The sequence below is a fragment of the Hypanus sabinus genome, chromosome 7 (assembly GCF_030144855.1).
Source record: "Hypanus sabinus isolate sHypSab1 chromosome 7, sHypSab1.hap1, whole genome shotgun sequence".
NCBI lineage: Eukaryota > Metazoa > Chordata > Chondrichthyes > Myliobatiformes > Dasyatidae > Hypanus > Hypanus sabinus.
The window spans coordinates 5,099,453-5,113,423 of NC_082712.1; the positions used below are offsets into that span (position 1 = coordinate 5,099,453).

General features: G+C 41.3%; 1 protein-coding gene across 3 annotated transcripts in view; it reads left to right on the plus strand.

The window, feature by feature from the left end:
* nek1 (NIMA-related kinase 1) overlaps positions 1-13,971 on the plus strand; it is a 173,904-nt gene that overhangs the window by 61,885 nt on the left and 98,048 nt on the right. For all 3 annotated transcript variants that reach the window (XM_059974106.1, XM_059974108.1, XM_059974107.1), the window contains exons 12-15: positions 6,626-6,685; positions 7,174-7,233; positions 10,812-10,859; positions 12,887-12,970. In XM_059974106.1, the coding sequence (XP_059830089.1) occupies positions 6,626-6,685; positions 7,174-7,233; positions 10,812-10,859; positions 12,887-12,970 (252 nt within the window). The remainder of the gene's footprint in view (positions 1-6,625; positions 6,686-7,173; positions 7,234-10,811; positions 10,860-12,886; positions 12,971-13,971) is intronic.

The window sequence follows — 13,971 nt, forward strand, 5'->3', positions numbered from 1 at the left end:
TAATCACTGCTGGTTATCTGATATCATGCAAAAGATAGCACATTGTAACTACAGTCGGCCCTCCTTATTTGTGAGGGATTGGTTCTGGGACCCCTCGCGGATACAAAAAAAAAGCAGGTGCTCAAGTCCCTTATTCAACCTGTCTTAATGTGGTGGACCTTAGGACCGAGCAGAACCGCAGACCTTACTTAACCTGTCTCAGTGCGGTGGACATTAGGACCCGGCGTTTGAGCTCTGAATCCGCAGTGTTTCTGTTCATGAAAATAATCACGATCACGATTGAAAATAAAGTGGAAAAAATAAAGCGATGGGGAAAAGGTGAAACACCATTGGTCATTGGAAAAGCATTAGGCTACAGTCGGTCAACGATCGGAACAATTTTAAAGGATAAAGTGAGAAAGGCCCTGTCCCGATGAAAGTGACAGTTATTACTTAGCAATGCAGTTGTTTACTTATTGGGTTTTGATCCTCCACATCAACCAGGCACGGAAGGAGAGCGTGCTCGGAAGTGGTCTGTCATTGGATTGAACTTGGGAACTTCCCAAGCCCGGCGCTGAAGCATACGTTCTTAAGTGTTTTATGTACATTGAAAGGTAAAATATATACTGTACATTAAGACAAACGTTTGATTGATGCTAAATAATACCAGATGTACCTGTTCCGACTTACATAGTAAGAGAACTTCCAAGTTTTTTTTCTGATCCTGATCCACGGTAACCTGCACACATCCTCCCCGTATACTTTAAATCATCTCTAGATTATAATACAATGTAAATACTATGTAAAATAGTTGTTATACTGCATTGTTTAGGGAATAATGACAAGAAAAGAAAGTCTGTACATGCTTGAACAACAAGTGCTGGAAGAGCACTTCCGCATTTTCTTGATTCATGGTTGGTTGAATTCGCGCATGCGGAACTCATGGATAAGGAGGGCCAACTGTACCTTAGTGGTTAAATGGGGCTTACTATCAAATTTTGGGTTTGATGTTATAAGATGTCATTTGACCTGCCTTGTCTGCTGTATTTTTTACAGTATCTAAAGCCTTTTGCAGAAGCACCACAGGGAATTACCAAAATCAACTGCATATTGCCAGAAACTGAAACAGTTGCCTCAGCTAACTGCCGTGGTATTGGAAGTCAGTGCTAATATCTGTAACTTCATCACCAGATCAAGTCCTGTGATAATTGCCAAAAGTAAATTGCCAGTAGATAGCAATCAACAAATCCAAATCTGCTTCTCTTATTACATAACAATTAGTGTTTCAGACATTAACAATTATAATTAATTAAACAGCACTGATTTCAAAATCTCAGAGTAAGACATGAATTTGGTGAAAAGGGAAAATCTGTTTCCCTGAAAGGGCACCAATGCTGAAGCTGTAAGCTTTTTTAAAAAAAAATGTTCTTAAAGGGTGAAGAGACTTCTTGAATATAGAGGAAATTGCACCTCTTTTTTTTAAAAAAAGGAATATGAATAAATAAATGGTGCAGATTAATGTGCATTTGCATGGGCAGAAGGCCAGGAAGTCAATATAGTATGCAATTGTGGAAAAACCTGTCATCAACTTTTTGGGATGCTAATTGGCACTGGTTAAAGAGCAAAGTTATTTAATGTATTTTAAAACATTTAATTAGCCGCTATCCCACATTTTTTTTCACTGAACTAGGCACAAAATTATTAACTATTAGTAGATTGCTAACATCCAGTTTTCAGAATTTTAAAATCCCTAAAACATTTCAAGGATGTGTTCATGAGGTTCCTGTAATAAAATAGGAATTTTTCCTGACCTCTCCCAAGATCAATATACACATATTGTATGGAATGATTTATTTCATCTAACTACGTCAAGTGAAGATGTAAGAACATAAGAACATAAGAGATAGGAGCAGGAGTAGGCCAATCGGCCCCTCAAGCCTGCTCCGCCATTCAACAAGATCATGGCTGATCCAATCTTAACTCTAGTTATCACCGAATCCCACAAGGCAATAGTGCCAACCAACAGGGCACCATGCCGCCCATTTTATTTTATTATTCATCCCGCCCAAACCCATGTGATCACCCGGGGGGAAAAAAAACAATTTGCCAATTGAGGAGAAAAAATCTGGAAAATTCCTCTCCGACCCATCCAGGCTATTGAAAACTGGTCCAGGAGATCACGTGGCTGATCTAAACCTAGCCTTATGTCCACTTACCTGCTCGCTCACCATATCCCCTAATGCCATTTTTATCCAGGAAAATGTCTATCTCCGTTTTGAATTTATTGAGTGTAGTAGCTTCCACAGCTCTCTGGGGCAGTAAATTCCACAGCCCCACTACCCTCTGAGTGAAGAAATTTCTCCGCATCTCAGTTCTGGAATGGCATCCCCTTATTTTAAGATTATGCCCCCAGTCCTAGTTTCACCCATCATTGGGATCATTCTCCCCGCATCCACCCGATCAAGCCCCTTCACAATCTTATATGTTTCAAAAAGATCGCCTCTCATTCTTCGGAACGCCAATGAGTAGAGTCCCAATCTACTCAATCTCTCATCATACATCAACCCACCCATCCCTGGAATTAACCTAGTGAACCTTCTCTGCACTGCCTCGAAAGCCAGTATGTCCTTTCTTAAATATGGACACCAGAACTGCACGCCGTACTCCAGGTGTCGTCTCACCAATACCTGGTACAACTGCAGTAAGACCTCCCTGTTCTTATATTCCATCCCCCTAGCAATAAAAGCCAGCATTCCATTGGCCTTCTTGACCACCTGCTGCACTTGCATACTAACTTTTTGTGTTTCCTGCACCAGGACCCCCAGATCCCTTTGCACAGAAGCACTTAACAGTTTCTCTCCATTTAGATAATAACTTGCTCTATTATTTTTCCTGCCAAAGTGCAAGACCTCACACTTGTCAGTATTATATTTCATCTGCCAAATGTCTGCCCAATCATTCAGCCAATCTATGTCCCCCTGCAGGGTTTCAATGTCCTCTGCACTCGTTACACTCCCTCCCATCTTTGTGTCACCAGCAAACTTCGATACGTTGCACTTAGTCCCTTTCTCCAAATCATTAACATAGATTGTAAAGAGTTGGGGTCCCAACACTGACCCCTGCGGAACACCACTAGTCACCAACTGCCAGTCTGAGAATAAACCATTTATCCCAACTCTCTGTTTTCTGTTAGAAATCCAATCCTCCACCCTTGCCAGAATATTATTCCCAATCCCATGATTTTTTACTTTAAGTAATAATCTTTGGTGTGGCACCTTGTCAAATGCCTTTTGGAAGTCCAAATACACCACATCCACTGGTTCCCCTTTATCTACCTACCCTATATGTTATGTCCTCAAAGAACTCCAACAAATTTGTCAAACATGACTTCCCTTTTGGAAAGCCATGCTGACTTTGTCCTATTAAGCTATGTTTATCCAAATGCCCTGTTACTGTTTCCTTAATTATCGATTCCAACATTTTGCCAACCACAGATGTTAGGCTCACTGGCCTATAATTCCCAGCCTTCTGTCTATTGCCCTTTTTAAATAAAGGAGTTACATTAGCATTTTTCCAATCTGCCGGGACCATTGCCGAGTCCAGCGAGTTTTGAAAAATTATCACTAATGCATCCACAATCCCGACCGCCACTTCCCTTAAGACCCTAGGATGCAAGCCATCTGGTCCAGGGGATTTATCCACCTTCAGTCCCATTAATTTATCAAGTACCATTTCCTTGGTGATTTGAATCGTAGTTAGCTTCTCTCCCCCTAGAGCCCCCTGTTTATCCAGTGTTGGGATATTTTGAGTGTCCTCTACTGTAAAAACTGATACAAAATATTTGTTCAGTGTTTCCGCCATCTCCATGTTCCCTACCATTAATTTCCCGGTCTCATCTTCTAGCAGATTATATAGCAGATTGAAAGAAAATTCACTGACAGTAATAAGGCTTTGGGCGAGGAATTGAATAATTGCTTTACATGTATTTTCATGGAAGATGATGCAAAATATTTAAATGACTAGGCCACTTCTGGAGGGCAGGTTAGTCATCTGTTCCTCCAACCTGCTGAATGTAAATAGGCCCATAAGACCATAAGACATAGAGTAGAATTAGCCCATTCAGCCCATCTAGTTTCCCTGCCATTCTATCATAACTGATCCTAGATACCACTTGATCCCATACTCCTATCTTCTTGCCATATCCTTTGATGCCCTGACCGATCAGAACACTGTCAACTTCCGCCATAAATATATGCATAGTCTTGGCCTCCCCTGCAGTCAATAGACAATAGGTGCAGAAGTAGACCATTCGGCCCCTCGAGTCTGCACCGCCATTCTGAGATCATGGCTGATCATTCACTATCAATACCCAGTCCCTGCCTTGTCCCCATATCCCTTGATTCCCCTATCCATCAGATATCTATCTAGCTCCTTCTTGAAAGCATCCAGAGAATTGGCCTCCACCGTCTTCCGAGGCAGTGCATTCCACACCTCCACAACTCTCTGGGAGAAGAAGCTCTTCCTCAACTCTGTTTTAAATAACTGACCTCTTATTCTCAATCCATGCCCTCTGGTACTGGACTCTCCCAACATCTGGAACATATTTCCTGCCTCAATCCTATCAAATCCTTTAATTATCTTAAACGTTTCAATCAGATCCCCTCTCAATCTCCTCAATTCCAGCATGTACAAGCCCAATCTCTCCGCGTAAGACAGCCCTGACATCCCAGGAATCAACCTAGTGAATCTACGCTGCACTTCAATTGCCAGAATGTCCTTCCTTAAACCTGGAGACCAAAACTGTACACAATATTCCAGGTGTGGTCTCACCAGGGCCCTGTACAAATGCAAAAGGACATCCTTGCTCTTGTACTCAATTCCCCTTGTAACAAAGGCCAACATTCCATTTGCCCTCTTCACTGCCTGTTGCACTTGCTCATTCACCTTCATTGACTGATGAACTAGGACTCCTAGGTCTCTTTGCATTTCTCCCTTACCTAACTCTACACCGTTCAGACAATACTCTGCCCTCTTGTTCCTGCTTCCAAAGTGGATAACTTCACATTTATTCACATTGAATGACATCTGCCAAGTATCTGCCCACTCACCCAGCCTATCCAAGTCTCCCTGTATTCTCCTAACGTCCTCTTCGCATGTCACACTGCCACCCAGTTTAGTATCGTCAGCAAACTTGCTGATATAGTTTTCAATGCCCTCATCTAAATCGTTGACATAAATCGTAAAGAGCTGTGGTCCCAATACAGAGCCCTGTGGTACCCCACTAGTCACCTCCAGCCAGTCCGAGAAACACCCATTCACTGCTACCCTTTGCTTTCTATCTGACAACCAGTTTTCTATCCATGTTGAAACCCTGCCCCCAATGTCATGAGCTCTGATTTTACTCACCAATCTCCTATGTGGCACCTTATCGAATGCCTTCTGAAAATCTAGGTACACAACATCCACTGGCTTACCCTCGTCTAACATCCTTGTTACACCATCAAAAAACTCCAACAGATTAGTCAAGCATGATTTGCCCTTGGTAAATCCATGCTGGCTCGGCCTAATCCTATTTCTGCCATCAAGATGTGCCACTATTTCGTCCTTAATAATGGACTCGAGCATCTTCCCCACGACTGACGTTAGGCTAACAGGGCGATAGTTCTCTGTTTTCTCCTTCCCTCCCTTCTTGAAAAGTGGGATAACATTAGCCACTCTCCAATCTTCAGGAACTGATCCTGAATCTAAGGAACATTGGAAAATGATTACCAATGCATCCACATGCAGAGCATTCCACAGCTTTATTACTCTATGGCTAAAAAAAATTCCTCCTTACCTCTCTTCTAAAGGGTTGCCCCATTATCTATGGTGTCCATTAACTAGTCACTCATTTTTAGCCTCATCTGGCATTTTTCCTGTTTTTTTTTACCACTATTCTTCCCACAATTTCATCAATTTCCCCCAGATTTCCCCCCTCACTAAACAATTGGGGATATTTACTTAGGCCAATTCACCCATCAGCTGTCTTGTCTTTGGGATGTAGAAAGAAACCTGTGCACTACAGGAAACCAATCTGAACATGGGGAGAAGATGCATTTCACCACAAATGACACCTGAAGTCAGGATTGAAATGTTCTTCGTTCCTGTAAAGGAGGATATTCGGTATGAGAGAATATAGTGAGAGAAAGGAATTGAAGTAACTAATAAAACAATTATACTTGATGTTGATGAGCTTGTTGTTTGATTAATCCCAAGGGCCAATTGACCCAATGGTCAGAAAGTATAAGTTCTTCACGAAGGAAGGAGTTCATGCAAAATTTCAAAGCTGATCTCATTTAATTTTGGCCAGGGTAAAGCTAAGAATATGGAGCCAAGTTGGAAGTATGGAGTTCAATTCAGGTTTTCCTTTATCAAACTGAGAGTTCAAGCTTGTCAGGCCCATAGGGCCTCAGATGTGATTAGCCGTTTCTGGTTCATGTGGATCTTCTCAAATCACTTTGCACTGTGAAGCTTGTAGTGGGACAGCAGTCCGTTTATATTAAAATAAAATGTGATTTGCTTGGTTGTCCTTGCTCCAGCACCTTCTTAGCCCATTTTTTGCATTTAGCCACAGTTGATCTAATTTGCAGTTTCACTTTTTATTTAGGCTCCACCTGCTCCAGTGAAGAGAATGAATGCAGTGGAAGAAAGGAGGAAAATGTTTGAGGTATCTGAGTGTAAAAAGAATAAAATAGTTCAGTTTCCGTGAAAGATGGTAGGAGTCAGAAACCTGCTTTGTTAATTGCAACCACCCTGGTTATTTTGGATGCCCCAAACCTTTTCAAGAAAATCTGATGACTTTCAACTCCTTTGCTGGAATTCACTTGTTTTCTCAAACTCATGAATATGATTTGGAGAGAGGAAGAAATAGCCCCTTTTATTTTAGTAAAATAATGTAAATTTCCATAAGTATATAAATTTTCACAACCAAATTATTACAAAGACATTCCTCCCCATCTTTATGCTTTGGGAGGGGGAATAAAGTGAAGCCTTCAAACCTTTCCTCAATTTCTTACTGATATTTCCCTCTTTCTCTGTCTCCAGCTTGAAGACAAATCTAAACCTGGAAGCACTGTTAACCTGTCTTTCTATTTCTTTTCTCAAGCTGTGCTGATTCTTTGTCTCAGTCTGAAAGTTTTCTTGTCTTTTTCCTAGGAAGCATCTAAAAAGAAAAAACAGGAACAGATTGAACGAGAAAGAAAGCAGCGAGAGCAGGTATGTACTCCAGCATGCCTGAGAATTCCATGTGATTAATGTGCACATGACAGATTTAAGTAGATGTTAGTTGTTGGTGAGGGGTAGAGGAAAAAACAATGACATTCTGCTCGATGTAGAACAACATGTAAGTACAGTTTCCTCAAGTGGAGTGAACCATTGTTATTCTGCCCACTGTAACCTCTCCTAAATATTTTGGAGGGATATGGCCCAGGTGCGGGTCAGTGGGACTAGGCAGAGAAATGGTTTGGCACAGCCAAGAAGGGCCAAAAGACCTGTTTCTGTTCTATGGTTCTATCCAACACTAATCCTGGAAGATACAAAGGCAGCAAATGTTCTTTTCTTACTCCCCTCTGACTCTGTCAGCACTTCCTGCTACTTTGGGAAAGCAGCCAATGTAATTGAGGACAACCCCCACCCTTCACTACGGTTACTCTCTTTTCTCTCCCCTCACATCAGGCAGAAATTATAAAAGCCTGAGAGCACAAACCACCCGATTCAAAGAAAACTTCTGTTCCACCATTATCAGACTCTTGCCCAGGCTGAAAAGATGAACTCTTGATCTGCTACTCCTTGTAGCTCTTGCACTTTGTCTACTGTCACTGCATTTTCTCTCTAACTGCAACACTACATTCTGCATTCGCTTTTTCTTATTACCTCACTGTACTTTTGGATGACGTGCAAGATAAATGTTTTTCACTGCCTCTCGCTGCATGTAACAATAATAAACCAATACTCTCTCATCCTAATGAGTGACGTAGATTGAAGTGGAGAATTCTTTACTTCACAATTGCCAAAACCCCTGTGGAAACTGCCACAACTTTTTCTTGCTGCTGCTTCTTCGGGAACAGTTAATCTTGAGAAACATATGGGAGAATAGTGAAGTCATACCCCTGCCCATTCCTTCTGTCACAATAGGTCAAAGGCACACATTGTTATCAGTTTTCATCGTAACCTTGAAGCTATGCAGCAAATCATAATAGGAGGGAGGTGATGAGGAGAAGAGAGGGAGTGAGAGAGGAACCAGAATGGGAACGAAAAGAGAGAAGGGGAGGGAGAAATGACTAGAAATTAGAGAAATCTATGCAGCAGCTATAATTGCAATAATAGAATTGTTTCAGTAACTCCATCAAAGCATGGTTGCCATGAATTTAAAAGGAATAAATACAACTTCCTAAAAATAACAGGAAAGCAGCTTTTACTCTATTTAATTATTCCTTGGTAGTTCTGGAGATTGCCAGGTCCAGAAGGCTTGAATTATGTGGAGAGCCTAGGATTGTTTTCCCTGGAGTGAAAGAAGTGGAGGGTTAACCTTTATAAAGGTTTATTAAATTCATGAGAGCCATTTCTAAGGTGGATGTCATAGTCTTCCCAGGAAAGTCTAAAACTAAAGGACACAAGTTTAAAGTGAAAGGGGAAAGATTTAAAAGAACCTGAGTGGTTTGTCTCTCACGCAGACTGGTGGGTACATAAAACAAGCTGCCAGAAGAAGTGGTAGTGGTGGTTACAGTTATGTTTTAAAGAAAAGAGTGGAGTTGTTGGTAGATGGTGTGGTGTGGAGGGGTTTATGTATAATGGCCTTTATAGGTTGCGGCACTGAATGTTGGGGGCGGGGGTGTTGTGGTGCAGTTCATGTTTATTGTTATTCTACTCTGGTGGAATACTGGTGGAACTCGGCAGGTCAGGCAGCCTCTATGGAAAAGAGTAAACAGTTGACATTTCGGGCAGAGATCTTCTTCAGGACTGAGAGTAAAGGGGGGAAATGCCTGAATTAAAAGTTGGGGAGAGGGGAAGAGGCTAGCTGGAAGGTGGTGGGTGAGGCTATGTGTGGGAAAAGTCGAGAGCTGGATAAGAAATAACCTGATAGAAGAGGAGAGTGGACAATAGGAGAAAGAGAAGGAAGAGACCCAGGGGAAGTATTAGGCAGGTGACAAAAAATAAAAGGTCAGACTGGGAAATAGTCAGCTGAATCTTGTTGACTGGAAGGAGAAATCAATACTCATGCCATCACGTTGGAGGGATCCGGACGGAATAAAATGTGTTGCTCCTCCACCCTGAGGGTGGCCTCCTCTTGGAACAAGAGGAGGCCATTGATTGACACATTGGAATGGGAATCGGAATTAAAATGTTTGGCCTCTGGGAAGTCCCGCTTGTGGCAGATAGTGCAGAGGTGCTTGACAAAGCTGTCCCCCAGGTTAGGATAGGTCTCACCAATGTAGAGGAGGCCTCATCGGTAGCACGAGATAAAATAGACGACCCCAGTTGTTTCGCAGGTTAATTTTTGCCTCACCTGGAAGGGCTATTTGGGGCCCTGAATGGATGTGTGGGAACAGGTGTAAGGGCAGGGGTAGCACAAGCCCCTTGTAGGGATAAGTACCTGGAGGGAGCTTAGTGGGGAAGGTCGAATGGACAAGGGAATGGCTGCGGTGGTGGTGTTTTGCGAGGTTGTTGATGAAATATATTAACTGTTTACTGAGAAGTGACAGAGTCATGTTAATAGATTTTTAAAATGTGATAGATGGGCAAGTGCATATATGACGTACGGTTAACTATACAACAGTATGATGCAAGCAACACACACAGTTGACTTTTTGAGCGAAACCCTTTGGCAGGACCTGCCGAAGGGTTTTGACCTGAAACGTCAATTACTCTTTTCCATAGATGCTGCCTGGCCTGCAAGAGTTCCTCCAGCACTTTGTATGTGTGTTGATTGGATTTCCAGCATCTGCAGTTTTTTCTCTTGTTTGTAACAGTATAATGCGACTAGCGCTGTCCTGAGTAATGTTTACTGGGTGTTCAGAGCTCTCGTGGTTTATGAGAAGCAGTTACCTAGCCTAACAGTCCTTGTTCTTGTACTTCAATATCTTCTGCCTTTTGGTAGGAGTCAGAGATAGTCAGACAGATGGGAGAGGCACTTGACAATACCAATGTGTGGCTTACTGATGGGGAGAATTTTAGAAAGCTTTGGACCAAATGCTGGTAAATAGAACTTGGATGGGTTTCTTTGGTCAGCATGGACCATTTAGGGCTGAAGAGCCTGTTTCTGTGCTGTTATAACTCTAATGACTCTATGAATATATTTAGATAGGTACATGGACAGGAGAGGTTTAGAAAGATATGGGCTAAATGCAGGCAGATGGGACTATTTCAGAAAGGTACCTTGGTTGCCATGGTGAGTTGGGCCAAATGGCCTATTTCAATGCTATGTTACTCTGATTCTGAAGTTAAGGGTACATAAGTGAACATTTATCTGTTCTAGATTGTCCTGTTTGGCTTTCAGAGGTCAATTTTCACTGGTACTATCTTACTAACCAGTTTTTCAGTCTCTGAGAGTGTGTTATTTCCAAACCCCTCTTTCTTACCCCCCCCCCCCATTGCTTTCTAAATAGAAATACCTGATTGTGCCTTAAGCTTTTAACTGTCCAATGAAGAGAATGATTTAAAAATGCTTCAAAATGACACTGGGTGCCACACTAAATGTGTACTTAGAGAAGAATCTGGCATGGCTATAAAAAGAGCTGTTTTTAAAGTCAGAGTAATTCAATATTGATGATGAAAAATATGTGTGTCTTTTTCAGGTGAATTTGTTGAAAGCTGAGCAGATGAGAAGGATGGAGAAAGACAGGGTACATTTATGTTCTTGTTCATATTTTTGCTCTTTTTTTTGCTTGACCTGCGTTTAAAGTTATTGGCAGAGTGCGGTCCAGTTTTATTGTAGTGTGGTTTTTGAGCTGCTCTGCTTCAGGTACCATGGCATCCATAAACTTTGGAACACCAAAGGTGGGTTTGTATCTGTGCAGCCAGCTGCCTTAAAATAGATATCCATTTCACCTATTCTCCTGCATTTTGTCCAAATTCATGAAGTTTTTAAAGAAGTCGAGAGGTTCTATATCCACCACAATTTCCGGTTGGGTATTCATATAACCATATAACAATTCCAGCACGGAAACAGACTATCTCGGCCCTTCTAGTCCTTGCCGAACACTTACTCTCACCTAGTCCCACTGGCATGCACTCAGCAAAACAAGCATAACAAAACTTCCATAAACGAGCAATTTTCCCAATAGCTCCCTTTGCTTTGTTCCCCTCTTGTATTTGCTCATTTGAACAATTTCTAGACCTCAGCTTGTTGCTATCTGAAAATGTGTTTGCTCATCATGTGCAGTGTCGAGTGACATAAGTGATCATGGTCTATCCATGACCATGATTGTTCTTGGCAAATTTGTTTCTATCCTTACTTAATATTCTCCATTCTATTTAGGTATCACTGTTATGGTGCTTGAGTACAATGCCTCTTGAGGAGAAGCAGATACTTGAGTTCTCAAGTTTGTTTTGCAAAATCTTAATTTTCAAAATTTGATTTTAATTTTGGTCAGGTAGAGATATGTCTCTACCTAAGGAGGTGTAAGGCACTCCTTCTCTGCAGGTCACCCTTGAGCAAGGTGTATCACCTGCCTCCTCCCCCCCCCCCCCCCCCCCCCCCGATCAGGGATACATGAAGCCATAGGCACAGGTGGTGAATGGTCGTATGAGCAGCTGGTGCATATCACAAGTCCTGGTTATGTGACCACTGACACCAGGCAGACAATCTCTGAAGAGCATTGATAATGGCTGGGGTCACCCATCTTGGAAAGATACTGCTCAGAAGAAAGCAAACCACTTTTGTAGAAAAATTTGCCAAGAACAATCATGGTCATGGATAGACCATGATGATCACTTACGTCACACAACACCGCACATGATGAGCAAACACATTTTCAGATAGCAACAAGCTGAGGTCTAGAAATTGTTCAAATGAGCAAATACATCTGTTCATCAAACATTATCTTTTGGATTTAAATTAGTGTAAAGCTAGGGATCAAAGATCGGCAGCAAAAACTATAAATAATAATGTGATGCCTCCAAAGTAGATGCAGTTTAGACACAGATAAATTTCCATGAAAGCAACAACATATTCTCCAAGCAACATAGGAAATTCAGTTTGAAATTTAAAAAAAGCAACCTAAAATCCTGTGAAATACAATGTATGCAAATGAACTGACAATAAAAGTATGATTCTGGAAAGGAAGAGCAGAGAACATGAAAGTTGGTGCAGCATGGTAGTATAGTGATTAGTGTAACGCTAGTACAGCACCAGGCACCCAGGTTCAATTCTGCATCTATCTGTATAGAGTTTGCATGTGCTCCCGTGATCACATGGGTTTCCTCCTGGTGCTCCTGCTTCCTTCCACATTCCATTGATGTACAAGTTAGTAAACTGTGGCCATGCTATGTTGGCACTGTGAGCATGGCAACATTTGTGGGCTGCCTCTGCACAGCCTCTGACTGTATTGGTCATTGACGCAAACGATGCATTTCAGCATATATATTTTGGTGTACCTGTGACAAATAAATCACCTTAATCTTTTTTTTAATATAAACCAAAGTGATAATTTTCCACTGTTCCATGCATGAGGATGTTCAGTCTAAGTCAAATGATAGAGAGCAATATTGTTCTCCTTGGAACAACGAAGGTTGAGAGATTTGTTGAAGGTGGATGAGATTGCAACTAGTTCACATATAGATAATTACATCTACAACTCTAGAATTTGGGTGGCCCAGGTCCAACACTATAATTGTAGTCACTTGCACCTTATGGTTTTCAAAAACTTAGATGGAAAGAATCAACAGAGCCAGAGAACAAGGATGGCGGCATGTGCTTGGCGTAAGCGGTTCTTGGGGAAGTGGTGAACATAAGGTATGTTTACATGTTATACTTAGTAGTCTCTTTTTTTCTCCCTGTTTTCACATTCTTTTGATCAGATGCAATTAACTTAAGCTTTTTTTTTGGTTTGGGTGACTTTCCAGTTATTTTTGCTTGTAATTTAACTTTTTGTTAATTGTGATTTGTTTTAACGTATTCTTACTCAAAGTTAAAATTAGTAATTGACTTTACTATTTACCACCTTAAGACAGATGGCTTGATCACATCCCTTAAATTTTGATTGATGTGAGAATGTTATTTTAGTGGTATAATTTGTCAGCAGTAGGGCTACTTTAAAAGGATGGCCTTCAGCTTCCACTAGAGGTAGGAAGGTTACAGGTTGAAGTGTAAGGCCTATTCCTTCGGTGATAAATTCTAATTCCTGACTTTGTTGTCCTATTTATTGCTTTGTATTTTTCAGAAAGGAATCCAGTTGTTTCTTGATAAAATGGTTCAATCCATTTATTCTAGTGTTCATTTCTCAAATTAAGCACTTTGGGTCTAATTTGTGTCTAATTGAAAATTACTTGCAACTTTAGCTGCACGATTTGGGACATTTGTGTGGAATTATTTCATCATACATTTCAGTTTTGTCATTAAGAGATCTATTGCTGTGATATCTCCTTATGTTTACAAAATCAGTGAAAAATGAAGTGATTTTCCATGTTCAACACACACAAAAAGCTGGAGGAATTCTACAAGTCAGAAAGCATTGATGGAGGGGGGTAGAGTCGACATTTCAGGCTGAGACCCTTGATCAAGTCTTTTCCTTTCTCTGCTAATTAAATTTGCCAAAGACACTACATTGATTGGCCTCATCTCAAACAATAACAATACAGGGAAGAAGTCATCACCCTGACACAGTGGTCTGACACAGATGTATGGTCAATGGAGAAAGAAAGGGGGAGGGGAGCACCAGAAGAAGATGGAGAACAGGCAGAGTGATGGGAAGAGAGAAAAAGGGGGGGAGGGGAGGGGGAAAAACTAAATATATC